The 15742-nt window shown below is 44.4% G+C and overlaps 2 protein-coding genes across 6 annotated transcripts in view; both read left to right on the forward strand.

Annotated features, from left to right (window-relative positions):
* The first annotated feature begins 111 nt into the window (after positions 1-111).
* Positions 112-12632, forward strand: LOC146557504 (cholesterol 24-hydroxylase-like). The gene is made up of 15 exons (XM_085248302.1): positions 112-569; positions 640-717; positions 3911-3992; positions 4314-4387; positions 4867-4953; positions 5025-5163; positions 5313-5423; positions 5515-5677; positions 5872-5937; positions 9638-9710; positions 10218-10302; positions 10387-10497; positions 12002-12090; positions 12215-12281; positions 12369-12632. The coding sequence occupies exons 1-15, from the start codon at positions 421-423 to the stop codon at positions 12525-12527; spliced, it is 1533 nt and encodes a 510-aa protein (XP_085104428.1). The 5' UTR covers positions 112-420; the 3' UTR covers positions 12528-12632.
* A 781-nt stretch (positions 12633-13413) lies between these two features.
* Positions 13414-15742, forward strand: part of ccdc85cb (coiled-coil domain containing 85C, b) — a 51001-nt gene continuing 48672 nt past the window's right edge. For 3 of the 5 annotated variants that reach the window (XM_085248308.1, XM_085248309.1, XM_085248312.1), the window contains exon 1: positions 13414-14878. In XM_085248308.1, the coding sequence (XP_085104434.1) occupies positions 14164-14878 (715 nt within the window). In that variant the 5' untranslated portion in view covers positions 13414-14163. The remainder of the gene's footprint in view (positions 14879-15742) is intronic. The other 2 variants (XM_085248310.1, XM_085248311.1) reach the window with 1 other exon arrangement.

A 15742-nucleotide genomic window follows, 5' to 3' on the forward strand; every position in this document is an offset into this window, starting at 1 on the left:
TCATGCAATTTGTATCATTTGAGGGTAAATAAAGGTCACACAAATAAAACTCACAAAACCACATGTATCAAATACGATACGCTTAGCTTTAAAGGGACTGGGATCGATGAGGAGTGCATTGCAGAGGTCCAGCTGAAAAGCCAGGTTTTCTTGTTGCAGCTCCAGTGAACCTCTTGTTGCTTTATTTGCACCAAAGCAGCTGAACTGGAAGCACTATGGTTTCTGCTTCCTAACATATCGATATTCCTGAAGTTTAAGTGGGATACTGTGATGGAGTGTCGTGTTAATGATCTGAACTGCGTAGGCTACTTCAGTCTGAAGAGTCACTGATAACAGGCTCGCTGCTTTTATCTGGCCGTGGACTTTCTAACTGAAAGGACAACCAGCTTTAACACGGACGTCTCCGGGACATTTTCCAGGATGGCACTTTCCAGCCTGCTTCTGAGCCTGGCTGCTCGGGCACTTACGTTTCTCTTCTTTCTGCTCGTCATTGCGTTTCTTGGCTACTGCTTGTACATTAAATACATTCATATGAAGTATGACCACATCCCCGGGCCGCCGAGGGACAGGTAGGAAAGGTCGTCGGCTGAAGCAGTTATGCGGACGTTACTTGAGAGTAACTCGCTGTTTCCTCCTCAGTTTTTTCTTCGGACACTCACCAACGATGTTGAAGGCGATGAAAAATGACGGATTTATACACGACAGATTTCTGGAGTGGTAAGTTTAGCGCAAACAAAGTTTTTATGCAGAAAACACGTCAAACCATTAAGCTAACACAATATGTAGGTCAGTGTTTGGGACTGCTGCCAGCCAATGCTAGCTAGCCTGGCTGTATTGAACTGACGCAGTTTCCTTTTTCACAGCATATTTTGCCGCTAATTGCCTGTTAATTTCTGCCTATATAACAAATACATTGCAGTTCTTACTGTACTCTTTGTATTACAGTATTAATATCATTCGTACGGTGGCCCCTAGAGACAAAGCACGTACAAACTCCAAAACACATGCAAATTCCAAAACACTTGCAAATTCCAAAACACAACGGAAGTGCTCCAGGACGCTAGGGGCAGTGTTGAGCTTTTGTTACCTAGTAACTACACAAGCCAGGAAGTACCAATGACCGGATTTGGGGTTTGCAGCCTTAAAGGCTGCATTTTAAGGCCGATTACGTCACAGCGACAAGAGAAGGCTTTCCCAATTCAAAGGCTGCTCGAAATGCGGCCCTCAAATGCGTCCATAATTTCCCTGAATTTTAAGGATGGGTCGGTGTAGCCTTCATGGCCCAACATATCCCAGACTTCATAGTGCGGTGGTGGTGTGGATAATTTTGCCGAAAAAAAAACGGTGGAAGCGGAGCGGAGGAAGTGTAAACTTTCAGAAGTAAGTACTGAATATTATGTCACTTATTTATGCGCAAATATTTTTTTAATGAAGAACATTAAACCATTATTGTTGGCCACATGTCGGGAAAGTTATGTGACATTAGTCATGTCTGTACTTTCAGAATTAACTTGGTTTTAAAGCCTTTACTTTAAAAAAATATATATAGTCGACCTTAATCTTACAGAGATTGTGATGATTTTGTGGATAATTAAAGTCAGTCATATATCCACAAACACAACAAGCTGAAAGTCAGTGATGCTGCTCGGTTTGCAGTCCTGAATATCACAGCACAAGCAGGATTCACTGCACTGTTAATGTTAGCTGTGTTATATTGCTGCCTCTGTTCGGTGGTGTCGAGCCAAACGGACTTTAACGTGTGTTTGAACGAGCTGACGGTTCACTCGTTAAGCTGAAAGAAAGATGCTTTAATCACAGGAGTCACACATGTGTCCACTGTACCATCTGGGAACTCCTCTTGTTTCGTAATAACACAAACACTAAATCCTCCTTCTTTTGTGCTGTTTTGTAGCAGTGTGTACACCTGAGACTGTCACCTGTCTGTCTGTCCTGCACTCTCTCTGTTTCTTTCTCTCTGATTGTGTAATAAAAATATGAACATGTGTTTATAAGTCACACTTGTGTTTGAATCCTGCAGCTTATCACACATTTGATTTCCATGTGTGACGACTGCAAGTGTCCAGAGTGAGGACAGACTGAGGGACCCACTGCTGCACATCATCTGTGAGGCTTTGCACCCCTGATGATCCACCAGGACAAACTCAACAGTGTGTGAGGAAGAGGAGGAGGAAGAGCCAGCAGCAGCTGACAGATGGAGAGAATAGACAGACTGTTCCCTGTTTGTGAAGGACTGCTAGAAAAGTTTAAAATAACTAATTGTCTGTCCTGAATCAGTCTTATTAGGTAATGTTCAAATAATTTTATCATTCCAGTGTTTCCAGTGTGGGAGAAAGTACTCAGGGCCTTCAAGTTACACACTATGAAAGGCAGCAACAAGTGTAATATTCAGAAACCTAAAGTCTGTATCAGCAGCAGAATGGAGCTAAAAACAAATGTTTGTTTCAGTTCTATGAAGCTTTGAGTATTTTGGATCAGTAGCACTGCTGTGTTTGTTGCATCATATTGCTGTAATTGTTTATATGCTTTATATATTCTGAGCTAAGTTGATCTATAGTGTTACATCATATTCTGTAAGGATGTTATGTGTTTGTTTACTTTCTGCCCAGTTTGACCCATTTAGCAGAAGCCAGCCTGTTTAAGGCTCTGATATCTATTCTGTATGACTTAAAGCAGTTATGACATGGTCTGATTTTCTCACCCAATAAAGGAATATTTCATATATCAGTCTACTCTTCATTTTATCAGAAACAGTTATCACAGCTTGTACATTTTCTTTTTATAAATATATGTAAGCAATGAGCCAAATTTAGTAATGCCAGCATGAAGGAACAACATTTGTCTCTTATATATGATACACCTATATATGCACTGTCAAAGATACTTGTCTTTGAGTGAAGATTTAAGGTGATAAGACATATAAATAACTGCAACTTGAATCTGTACTGAAGCTCAGTATTTGACACAGAGTTCATGTTCACTGCTGTAATAGCTAATAATGATTAATATAATAACTAGAATATTGGCCATATTATATTTACATTACCAAAGTGATATGACTTTAGTCTCATGAACAACATCAGCTAATTCTTATTTACTAATTAATCTTGAAATGACTGTTCAGTACAGAAATGAAGCCCAAAAATCATGTTTTACTGTCCTGTGGTCTCAGCCTCAGATACTTATCAAATCACACAAAGCTCTTGTAGAAACAAACAAACAAATGAACAAAATATGTTCTCCCTCATTTCTGTCAAACCAAGTTGTATGACACGTTTCCAGCGGTTAGTATCACGGTTGCTAGGCAACCTGGGAAGCGCGACGGAGACTAGACCGTCCCATACAGACAAACTTGCCGTTTATTTTGCAAATCGAGCTCAACACTGCCCCTAGCGTCCTGGAGCACTTCCGTTGTGTTTTGGAATTTGCATGTGTTTTTGAGTTTGCAAGTGTTTTGGAATTTGTACGTGTTTTGGAATTTGTACGTGTTTTGGAATTTGTACGTGTTTTGGATTTTGCAAGTGTTTTGGAGTTTGTACGTGTTTTGAGTTTGCAAGTGTTTTGGAATTTGTACGTGTTTTGGAATTTGTACGTGTTTTGGATTTTGCATGTGTTTTTTAGTTTGCAAGTGTTTTGGGTTTTGCAAGTGTTTTGGAGTTTGTACGTGTTTTGGAGTTTGCGTGTGTTCTTTAGTTTGCAAGTGTTTTGGGTTTTGCAAGTGTTTTGGAGTTTGTACGTGTTTTGGAGTTTGCGTGTGTTCTTTAGTTTGCAAGTGTTTTGGAGTTTGCATGTGTTTTGGAATTTGCATGTGTTTTGGAGTTTGTACGTGCTTTGTCTCTAGGGGCCACCGTACATTCGCCTTTAAAAGATCTAATTAAGATGTCACCTGCAGGGCCGAGAAGTATGGACCTGTTTACAGGTTAAATGTGCTTCACTACGTTTCACTGTGTACGTACTGTCCAGAGGCCACCAAGGTAAACACTTGTTACTTGACTGTTTTCACATCAGTACACAGGTGTCATTAATAAAGGGTCTATTTCTGTAAATCTGTGAATTATTGTGATTAGCAGTACCTGTGTATCTCTGCTGTTTCAGTTTAAAATGACTACAGTGCAACAAACCTGTTGTGTGTGAAAGTGCACCCATCAATCCTGTTGGCAGAGGTCCCTGCTAATAAACAGTGCCAGCTACTGGCCTTTTGGGGACTTGTTCACATTTAAAGCCCTCTTCTTCTTCTTCTTCTTCTTCTTCTTCTTCTTCGTCACACTTTTGTGTCATTTTGTTTCTGGTTTCAGGAAATCCTGATGTCCCCAAAATACCTTAAACAGAAGTCTGTCTATAAAAGACTCTTCAACCTGTTTGGTCAAAGGTGATGTATCAGATTATCTGAGTCACTTTATTGTAGTTGTGTGTACATACCTTATTAGTCACAATGAATAGAACTTGATAGTATTACCATGTTGTGATACTTTCCTTGTGTCACATCTTAGCATTTTATTTAACTCCTGACCTCAGTGATCATATTATAGGAGCCATGTACGAATTTATGATGATGACATTTTCATGCTGTCTATCGTAATTTTTAACAGTGATGTTTGCAGGGTTGTTGTTTTGAAACTCATTGCATAATACTTTTGTGGTTGGTTGGGACAGTGATTGCCAGTATCAGGCACCTGCCTGGCAGGAGAGAGGGTGAATGTGTTGCTATAATTTGTTTAATGTTTTTATTATTTCTTTATTGTCACTGAGTTTTGGATTCTTTTGCCCCTCAGCGACTTTTAGTTTGTTCTTGAAGTCACTTCACAGATTTTTTTTTTTTTTTAAATCATTGTCTTAACTGTCTTCAAGGTTTTTAGGTGATGGTCTGATAACAGCACGGGATCATGAGCGGTGGTACAAACAGCGACGCATCATGGACCCTGCGTTCAGCAGCCTGTGAGTTATGAAATTATACATCCTAATCCTTTAGTCGCTGTTCCTCTGTCTCAAACTTTTGTTTTTTCCAGGTATCTGAGAGGTCTAATGGGAACCTTCAATGAGACAGCAGAGAAACTGATGGATAAACTTGCAGAGCTTGCTGACAGTAAAACAGAAGCTAATATGCTCCATCTCATCAACTGTGTCACCCTGGATGTTATTACTAAGGTTTTTAGAGCTTCCTTAACATGCTGTTTTTTTTCTTAATACTGAAGAATAAAAAATATGTTTATTCTAACTTTTCTAACTTTTTATAAAGGCTACAATCATGTTCTAAGCGTGAGTGAATTGCTGTGCATGTCTTATCTTGATAACAGGTTGCCTTCGGGGTGGACTTGGACCTCTTGAAGAATAGTTCACCTTTCCCTAAAGCCATTGAGACATGTCTGAAAGGAATGGTTACCTACCTTAGAGACATATTTTTTGAGGTATTACTTCAGCGTTTGTTGTTATGAAGTATGTCTGCCAACAACATTGTTATCAGGATGCCAGGCTAAACCCTTCAGTCTGCCATTCCAGTACAATCCAAAGAACAGACGAAATGTTAATGAGGTGAGGGAAGCGTGCCGCCTGCTCCGTACAACTGGAGCCAAGTGGATCAGTGAGAGAAAGGCCGCCATGCAAAACGGTGACGAGGTCCCCAAAGACATCCTGACACAAATCATCAAAACTGCAAGCCAAGGTTGGAGTTCCCAAATTTCACATTAGACTAGACTAGAGCAATATTTTATTCTCTTTGTGACGAGACAAAGTGAATAGAACAAATGTGACCCACAGTTTTTGATGCCTTCTCAGTTCTCATGTGGTTTGTAAGTAATGTTGGAAACCAGGAGAAGTTAAATATCGATGTATCTGTCCATTCTCTCCTCATTTCAGAGGAAAACATGACTGAAGAAGATGAAGAATTTATGCTGGACAATTTTGTGACATTTTTCATTGCAGGTGAGTCTCTGTTGTTTCAGCTTTGATGTGTGAAATGCAGCTGGAAGCTCCTTTGTAGCGTCAGACGAAGCTCACTGCACTGAAGAGTGTGTTTTATTTTCAGTTTTACACAATGTGGCCACTGTTGTCTGTGAATTGTTGTCACGTGTTCACTTAGCATGGACAAAACTGTCCTTTCTTATCCAGAGGGGCTGCATAATATCTGCACACACACACTGTGTCACACAACTCTAGTGCCTGTGTTACTGACTGTTTGTCCATCCATCCATCCATCCATCTTCATCCGCTTTGTCCGGGGCCGGGTCGCGGGGGCAGCAGCCTAAGCAAAGAGGCCCAGACCTCCCTCTCCCCAGCCACCTCCACCAGCTTGTCCGGGAGAATACCAAGGCGTTCCCAGGCCAGCCGAGAGATATAATCTCTCCAGCGTGTCCTGGGTCTGCCCCGGGGCCTCCTCCCGGTGGGACATGCCTGGAACACCTCACCCAGGAGGCGCCCAGGGGGCATCCTTGTCAGATGCCCGAACCACCTCAGCTGGCTCCTTTCGATGTGGAGCAGCAGCTGCTCTACTCTGAGCCCCTCCCGGATGGCCGAACTTCTCACCCTATGTCTAAGGGAGAGGCCAGCCACCCTTCGGAGGAAGCTCATTTCTGCCGCTTGTATCCACGATCTCGTTCTTTCGGTCACTACCCACAGCTCGTGGCCATAGGTGAGGGTAGGGACGTAGATCGACCGGTAAATTGAGAGCTTCGCTTTTACACTCAGCTCCCTCTTCACCACGACGGACCGGTGCAGCGTCCGCATTACTGCAGCCGCAGCCCCAATCCGTCTGTCGATCTCCGGCTCCCTTCTCCCATCACTCATGAACAAGACTCCAAGATACTTGAACTCCTCCACTTGGGGCAGGAACTCATCCCCGACCCGGAGTAGGCACTCCACCCTTTTCCGGCTGAGAACCATGGCCTCAGATTTGGAGGTGCTGATCCTCATTCCCGCTGCTTCACACTCGGCTGCGAACCGTTCCAGTGCGAGCTGGAGGCCTTCACCCGATGAAGCCAACAGAACCACATCATCTGCAAAAATCAGAGATGAGATTCTGAGGCCACCAAAGCGAAAGCCCTCCGCCACTTGGCTGCGCCTAGAAATCCTGTCCATAAAAATTATGAACAGAACCGGAGACAAAGGGCAGCCCTGGCGAAGCCCATCACCCACCGGGAACGAGTCCGACTTATTGCTGGCAATGCGAACCAAGCTCTTGCAACGGTTGTATAGGGATCGAATGGCCCGTAGCAATGGGCCAGACACCCCATATTCCCGCAACACCTCCCACAGGACACCCCGAGGGACACGGTCGAATGCCTTCTCCAAGTCCACAAAACACATGTAGACTGGTTGGGCAAACTCCCATGCACCCTCAAGTATCCTGGAGAGGATAAAGAGCTGGTCCAGTGTTCCGCGACCAGGACGAAAACCGCATTGTTCCTCCTGTATCCGAGGTTCGACTAACGGACGAACTCTCCTTTCCAGCACCCTGGCATAGACTTTCCCAGGGAGGCTGAGGAGTGTGATCCCCCTGTAGTTGGAACACACCCTCCGGTCCCCTTTCTTAAAGATGGGGACCACCACCCCGGTCTGCCAGTCCACAGGTACTGCCCCTGATCTCCACGCAACATTGCAGAGGCGTGTCAACCAGGACAGCCCTACAACGTCCAGAGCCTTCAGGAACTCGGGGCGGACCTCATCAACACCAGGGGCTCTGCCACCAAGGAGTTGTTTAACTGCCTCAGTGACCTCGCCCCCGGAAATTGGCGGGTCATTCCCCTCATCCCCAGACTCTGCTTCCTCCTCGGAAGACGTGTCAGTGGGATTAAGGAGGTCCTCGAAGTATTCCTTCCACCGCCTGACAATTTTCTCAGTCGACGTCAGCAGCACTCCGCCAGCACTATACACAGTGCAGGTAGAGCACCGCTTTCCCCTCCTGAGACGTCTGACGGTTTGCCAGAATCTCTTCGAGGCAGTCCGAAAGTCTTTTTCCATGGCCTCTCCGAACTCCTCCCACACCCGAGTTTTTGCTTCAGCCACTGCCCGAGCCGCATTCCGCTTGGCCTGTCGATACCTGTCGGCTGCCTCCGGAGTCCCACAGGCTAACCAAGCCCGATAGGACTCCTTCTTCAGCCTGGTGGCTCCCTTCACCTCTGGTGTCCACCATTTGGTTCGGGGATTACCACCACGGCAAGCACCCACCACCTTGCGGCCGCAGCTCAATGCAGCCACTTCGGCAATGGAGACGCTGAACATGGTCCATTCGGACTCAATGTCCCCAGTCTCCCTCGGAATGCTGTTGAAGCTCTGCCGGAGGTGTGCGTTGAAGATCTCGCGGACTGGGGCCTCTGCTAGACGTTCCCAGCACACCCTCACTACGCGTTTAGGTGCACCAGGTCTGTCCAGCGTCCTCCCCCGCCACCTGATCCAACTCACCACCAGGTGGTGATCAGTTGACAGCTCAGCCCCTCTCTTTACCTGAGTGTCCAGAACATATGGTCGCAGGTCTGCTGATACGATTACAAAATCGATCATCGACCTACGGCCTAGAGCGTCCTGGTGCCACGTGCACTTATGGACACTCTTATGTTCGAACAGGGTGTTCGTTATGGCCAAACTGTGGTTAGCACAGAAGTCCAATAACAGAGCACTGCTCGGGTTCAGATCAGGGAGGCCGTTCCTCCCAATCACGCCCCTCCAGGTCTCGCTGTCGTTTCCCACGTGAGCATTGAAGTCTCCCAGCAGGACAACAGAGTCTCCAGGTGGAGCACCCTCCAGCACCCCCCCCAGGGACTCTAAGAAGGCTGGGTACTCTGAACTGCCACTCGGCGCATAAGCGCAGATGACAGTCAGGACCCGTTCCCCGACCCTAAGGCGCAGGGAACAAACCCTCTCGTCCACCGGGAAAAATCCCAACGTACCGGCAGCAAGCCGAGGGGATATTAGGATACCCACCCCAGCCCGCCGCCTCTCACCAGGGGCAACTCCAGACTGAGACAGAGTCCAGCCCCTCTCCAGGAGACTGGTTCCAGAGCCCAAGCCATGTGTAGAGGTGAGCCCGACTATATCTAGCCGGTACCTCTCAACCTCACGCACTAACTTAGGCTCCTTCCCCACCAGAGAGGTGACATTCCATGTCCCTATTGCCAGTCTTGGCAGCCGGGGGTCAGTCCGCCAGGGCCTCCGCTCCTGGCCGCCACCCGGCACACAATGCACCCGACCCCTATGGCGCCTCCTGCGGGTGGTGGGCCTGCGGGAGGATGGGCCCATGTCTCCTCTTCGGGCTGTGCCCGGCCGGGCCCCATGGACTAAGGCCCGGCCACCAGACGCTCGCCCTCGGGCACCCTCCCCAGGCCTGGCTCCAGGGCGGGGCCCCGGTAACCCTATCCTGGGCAGGGTAAATTTGTTTGTCTCAAATGTAAAAAAAATACATATTTATTACTCTTTTCAATCTTGACCGGGACCATAACATTTGCAAATGAGTAAAATATCAATCAAGAAAAAGAAACATATGATCTGTTTTTGTTACATAATGATATTATTGATTTTGAGTTAACTAGGCTTTTTAAGACTCAAAGAGTTGTGATGTAGAAATTAGGATTACAACTTCTTGATTGAGGTAATATTCTGATGCATTATTGACAAACTGGCAACATTTTAGGCCAAGAAACAACAGCCAATCAACTGGGTTTTGGCATCATGGCGCTTGGAAGACATCCTGAAATACTGGAGAAGTAAGAAGTCAAACAGAACTCAACAATTTACACTTTCTATTTACAACTTTCTATATCTTTGCATGAATATAACCTGAAACATCATCTGATTGAACCTATAAGTAAAGAGGACTTAAACAAAAGTCTTTGAGATCTTCAGAAAGCTTCTTGCTGTGACACACTTGTTGTACAGTCAGTCTGATAGATCCAGTTCTTACAATCAGTGTGTCCCTCAGATCTGACTGTCAACCCGTTGTGTGAAAACAACTTCTTCTAATTTGATCCATCAAAATATCAAACATCAAAAATATTCCCAATCCTGAGATTATATAAATCTCAAGCCCACAGACATTTATGTAGATGTGCATTTTTCTCTATAAAAAATGTAGTTTTACATCTGTTTCTACATATTTACTCCTATGACCTGTGTTAACCTCTAAAGATGATTTAGGTAATATTTCTGCAGTTATAACTGTGTAATATATAGAGTGAATTTTTGGTTTTCTAAATTGTATTTTTATTTCTTAGAGCGAAGAAAGAGGTCGATGATGTCATTGGGATGAAACGTGACATAAGCTATGACGACTTAGGAGAGCTGGTCTACCTGTCACAGGTACATGTGGTAAATTTAGTTATTCATTTATTTATTTTAATAACTCACCCAAAGTGTGCACTTGTCATTGTAACCTTCCTTCAGGTGTTAAAAGAGACTCTAAGAATTTACCCCCCAGCTCCAGGCACGTCTCGTGATGTTGCTGAAGACATGGTGATTGACGGTATCCACATACCCGGGGGATTTAGCGTTGTTGTGAGTCATTTTCTTTTTAATATGTTTGTAAGTCTAAATGATAACTACATACTAAAGACAACAAATATATGAAGCAAGATATATGGAGTTATGTAGCGAAGAAAAAAAGATAAATAACTCTAAATATGTTTTATAGAGTCCTTCAAGTCCCTTAACTTTGTTGACAGCGCTGTAAACTCTTGGCCTTCTCTCAATGAGCTTCATGATGTAGGCACATGAAGTGGTTTCAATTCACAGGTCTGCCTTTGTCAGGGTTCATTTGTGGTATTTCTCTCCGCCTCAATAGAGTTGGGATAATCAGTTGTGTTGTGCAGAAGTCAGGTTGGTACACAGCTGACAGCCCTTATCTGATTGGTTCTCGCCATAATATGAATTCTAAGTAAAGAAAAAATGACAGTCCTTCATTATTTTAAGAACTGAAAGTCAGTCTGGAAAATTGCTTAAACTTTGGGGACACATTCAAAGATCAGCAAGTGCTACGACGAAACTGACTCACATGAGAACGGCACCAGGAAAGGAAGACCAACAGTCGCCTCTGCTGCTGAGGATAAACTCATCCATGTCACCAGCCTCAGAATTAGCAAGTTAACAGCAGCTCAGATTAGAGCTCAGATAGATGCACACAGAGTTCCAGTAGCAGACACATCTCTACATCAACTGTTCAGAGGAGACTGTGAATCAGGCCTTTATGGTCAAATAGCTGCTAAGAAACCAGGACTAAGGAAAAGCAACAAGCAGAAGAAATTTGTTTGGGCCAAGAAACACAACGAATGGACATCAGACCAGTGGAAATCTGTGCTTTGGTCTGATGAGTGCAAATTTGAGATCTTTGGTTCCACCTGCTGTGTCTTTGTGTGATGCACAAAATGTAACCGGATGGTCTCTACATGAATGGTTCCCACCATGAAGTATGGAGCAGGAGTTGTGATGGTGTGGGGGATTTATTCAGAATTGAAGGCACACTGAACCCCAAACACACCTCCAGGCTGTGTAAGGGCTATTTGACTAAGAAGTAGAGTGATGGTGTGCTGCACCAGATGTCACCTGACCAATGGAGATGGTTTGGGATGAGATGGACCGCAGAGTGAAGGCAAGAGAGTCAACACGTGCTCAGCATCTCTGGGAACTCCTTCAAGACTGTTGGAAAAACATTTCAGGCGATGACTTCAAGAAGCTCATCAAGAGAATGCAAAGGGTGGCTATTTGGAAGAATCTAAAATATAAACATGTTTTGAGTTATTTCACATTTTTTGTTTACTACATAATGCCATATGTGTTGATTCACAGTTTTGATGTGTTCAGTGAGAATCTGCAATGTAAATAGTCATGAAAAAAAGAAAAACCCATAATAAAGAAAATAAGAAGATATGTCCAAGCCTTTGACTGGTAGCGTATGTATAAACAAAACTGTCACAAAGTTGCCAGAAAAACATAAAAAATGAGGTCTTATTCAAGCAAGAACAAATACATTTATGGTTAAAATGTGAAATATTTTCCTATTTAGTTCAACTCCTATGTGAGCGGGAGACTGGACAAATTCTTCGAGGATCCACTAAAATTTGATCCAGACAGATTTCACCCAGATGCTCCCAAGTAAGAAAAACACTGTTTCACCATGCTGACTTTATTACGTTTCATGTTTGCACACACTTTATTATCTCAGACTAAATGAGTGAAACGGTTCACAGTAACTGAGGCTGTCTCTCGTCTGTTCAAGGCCTTATTACTGCTACTACCCCTTTGCCCTCGGTCCTCGCTCGTGTCTGGGACAGAACTTTGCTCAGGTGAGGATGACAGCGTAAGTCAACATGAAGACCCGCTCACCTATAAACACACTGACTCATCTCTGTGGGCGCTGTTGTGTTTTTTAGATGGAGGCTAAAGTGGTGATGGCCAAACTGCTCCAGAGGTTTGACTTCACTCTCGTCCCGGGACAGACCTTTGACATCCTGGATGCTGGCACACTCAGACCAAAGAGTGGAGTGTTGTGCACTTTGAGTCACAGGGATTACAAAAATAAAGGATCTTAAAGGACTTTACATAAAAAGAAATCATAGTGGTCTGTAGGGTAAAACTGTTGATCTACTCCTGCCTAAAAGCTGTGATTAAAAAAATAAATCGTTATAATAAAAACAGTATCAGATATGAATTACATGGTAAAGCGAAATGAAATGATGGTGATAATTATATATTATATATTTTTTTCATTACAATATAATTATATTTTTTTGAGGGGGACAGCTGGGTTAAATACCATTTGCACTTGTTTGTTAATCATGCACAAACTCATTATATAGCGGTGTGTAGTGTCTTTTTTTTCATAACCACAAACCTCTTTGTGCCTACAAAACTAATATGTGTGTAAATGGAAATCATTTGGAAACAAGCGTGTTTTATATTTCTTTACCCGATTTGCTGTCTTAATGCCTTTACGGACAGTGTCCACATGGGGGCGCTGAGATCTTGCAGAGATCTCTGACTTTTAAAAAGCTGTTTAAATTCAATGTTCAGAAAAAGAACTCTCCCAGAAGTTGTCTCTGGTTTAAACACAGATGATAATATTTTTTTAATCTTTAATCAAATATGCATGTAGCTAAAGCCTACTGTCATAGGTTAAAGTATTTTGGATTTTTAACTAAATGAATATTTTGGGGCTTCATTTCAGTAAACCAGCCCAGCTTTTTAATGCTCAAGTATTGTCAACGAAATCACGGCCATTAAAAGCACACAATACATCTGTGCTTCATTTAACAATAAAGAATAAAAGTCGTGAGGCGTAGTCTGATTTTTCTTCTTTAATGAATCCAGTGTGTTTTTACGGCGAGCGCGTCCTCCTGTACCTTTAAGAAGGCCGAGCCTGAGCTCTGCGAGGCTGCGCCGCACTTTTTCATCTACCTGCTGCCCACTTCTCTCGCGCGTCTTGATTGGTCGTCTCGAGCTGAATCCTCTTGAATGATTTCAAACCCGAGTGTTTGGACAAGAGGGAGGAGAGAGGCGGGGGGTCCACTGATAATTCCGAGGCTGCTGGGTGGAAAGGATTGAGTCGTCCGTCCACTATCACACCGCCTCACTGAAGACGCTTTTATCCGAGGAGACGGTGAAACACGTCCAAGAGGACTTTTCTTATAGGTTGCGCGTTTTACTCGAACATTCGCTGTTTTGCGCGAAATTAGGTTGAATTCACCTAAACATAAAGGAAGAAGCTGGCGGATTTCACGTTTTCCATCATGTGAATGTTGTGATGTCCAGCAGAGACTGTGCACACTGTTACGGGTCGCTGTGTTTTTGCCGACAGGACTCGGTGATCGGAAATCCCTGATAATCGATTTTATATCGCTTGTTTGTTTCTGACCGACTGTGACCACCAACTGTTGTTCCTGTGAGTATTTTTTATTTATTTTACCAGATCAGTGGTGTCATTTCTTTAAAAGCTCGGGTTGTGGAAGCATCACAGTCATATTTGTGTTGTTTATTCTTTCGCTTTTATTATCGGCCTGTTGAAGATCAGGGCATTATCGATACTTTTCAGATTTTTTCCCCCCCCCCTTTTTGGACAATGTATTCATTTTTTAACACGATTCCGCAATTGAGGTTAGGTTAGTGAGTTTCTGAGAGTTAATTTTAAGCAGCTGCATAAACGAACTGAGACTCGCAGCCGCCACAGTCATGGCTAAAAATCCGTCCGAGGGGCCGAAGGATGACCTGAGCCAGCTGACGGACGACGAGCTGCTGCGGTGCAGCAAAGAGGAGCTGGTTAGGAAATTAAGGAGGGTTGACGGCGAGAAAATGAACTTGATGATCGAGCATGGCAACATGATGAAGGACATTAACCGGCGGCTGCAGGTGCACCTTCATGAAATCCGGAACCTGAAGGAAATCAACCAGAAGCTCCAAGATGACAACCACGAGCTCCGGGAACTCTGCTGCTTCCTGGACGACGACCGACAGAAGGGCAAGAAGCTGTCCCGGGAGTGGCAGCGTTTCGGCCGCTACACAGCCAGCGCCATGTGGAAGGAGGTGGGCACCTACATGATGAAGCTCAAGGAGCTGGAAGCCAACCAGGAGACTGTGCTGAGGGAGAACTCTGAACTGAAGGAGATCATCCTCATGCTGGATGAAGAGAGGAATGGGGCAGGGTCCCGGAGCTCCATAGATAGTCAGTCCAGCTTGACCAACCTGAACGGGGGCACCAGCACGGTCAGGGATGTTGGAGATGGGAGTAGCACGTCCAGCACAGGAAGTGCCGGTAGCCCCGATCACCACAATCACAACCACATGCACAAGCCCTCAGAGAACGGTAAGATGGGGACCACGATAAGAAGATCCATGGATGACCTATCAGCACCACATCATCACAGAAGCATCCCCAATGGACTGAATGGTGAGTACATGCACTTGTAAACACACCTGGATGCCACAGTCATCATGCACGCCCCACATTATGGGGTTTCTGTAGGGAAGTAGAGCAGTCGTCAACTAATCGGAATCTAAAAGTTCCTAAATAAAAACTTTGGTCCAATTCTTTCTTAAAACCATAGGTGTCAAACTCTGGCCCGCTGGCCAAATTTGGCCCGCAGCCTAATTACATTTGCCCCTCGAAGCCATACCAAGTTATTATTAGAGCTGGCCTACTGGTATTATACAGCTAATATATATTGTTTAGTATTAAGCTTTGCTTGTTCCATATTCAGTTTTTCAGCAAAACTTGTTTGAGTCCATAAGAAGAGATTCATTCTTAAATCTGGAGGAGATTTATTTTTCAATAAATATTAATGTTAGCCCGCGACCTTGTTCCAGTTTTGAATTTTGGCCCACTGTGTATTTGAGTTTGACACCCCTGCTTTAAACAATGGGGAATTGGCCCTTACACCTGTATTCCTGGGCTCTGCTGCTAATAGAGACACACTGTGTAGTTACTGCGCGTATGTGCTTGCTGTGGCCACATATGCTGATCAGAACTGTTGGGATGGATTAACACCCATGGGGTCTTGGCTTAACCTCACTGTAAAGTCTTGATTGGGGTGATTATGAAACACACAGCATCTCTTAAGTGGCCTTTTCAGCCCCCACGCCAACCTGTCATTTATGTCTGCACTGATTTAGGTCACTGCACTTGTGCTTCTCAATGAAGGAGACTTATCTTAATAGCTTTCAAAAGGGGATCAAGCAGATTGATTTTTTTTTTTCTCCTTGGGGTTGTTCACTGATTATCTTTGTTGTCTCTGGCTGTGGGAGAGGACTCATA

The sequence above is a fragment of the Mchenga conophoros genome, linkage group LG15, assembly GCF_057382185.1.
Source record: "Mchenga conophoros isolate Kocher_MC1m ecotype Shallow Benthic linkage group LG15, M_conophoros_male_GT1.1, whole genome shotgun sequence".
Classification (NCBI taxonomy): Eukaryota; Metazoa; Chordata; class Actinopteri; order Cichliformes; family Cichlidae; genus Mchenga; species Mchenga conophoros.

What these genes read in the sequence shown, in the direction of transcription:
- LOC146557504 (XM_085248302.1), top strand. Translation starts at nt 421, where the DNA reads ATGGCACTTTCCAGCCTGCTTCTGAGCCTGGCTGCTCGGGCACTTACG. An exon ending in TTCAACCTGTTTGGTCAAAG is followed by an intron (nt 4,388 to 4,866) that starts GTGATGTATCAG and finishes ACTGTCTTCAAG; the next exon opens with GTTTTTAGGTGATGGTCTGA. An exon ending in AGCTGGTCTACCTGTCACAG is followed by an intron (nt 10,303 to 10,386) that starts GTACATGTGGTA and finishes ACCTTCCTTCAG; the next exon opens with GTGTTAAAAGAGACTCTAAG.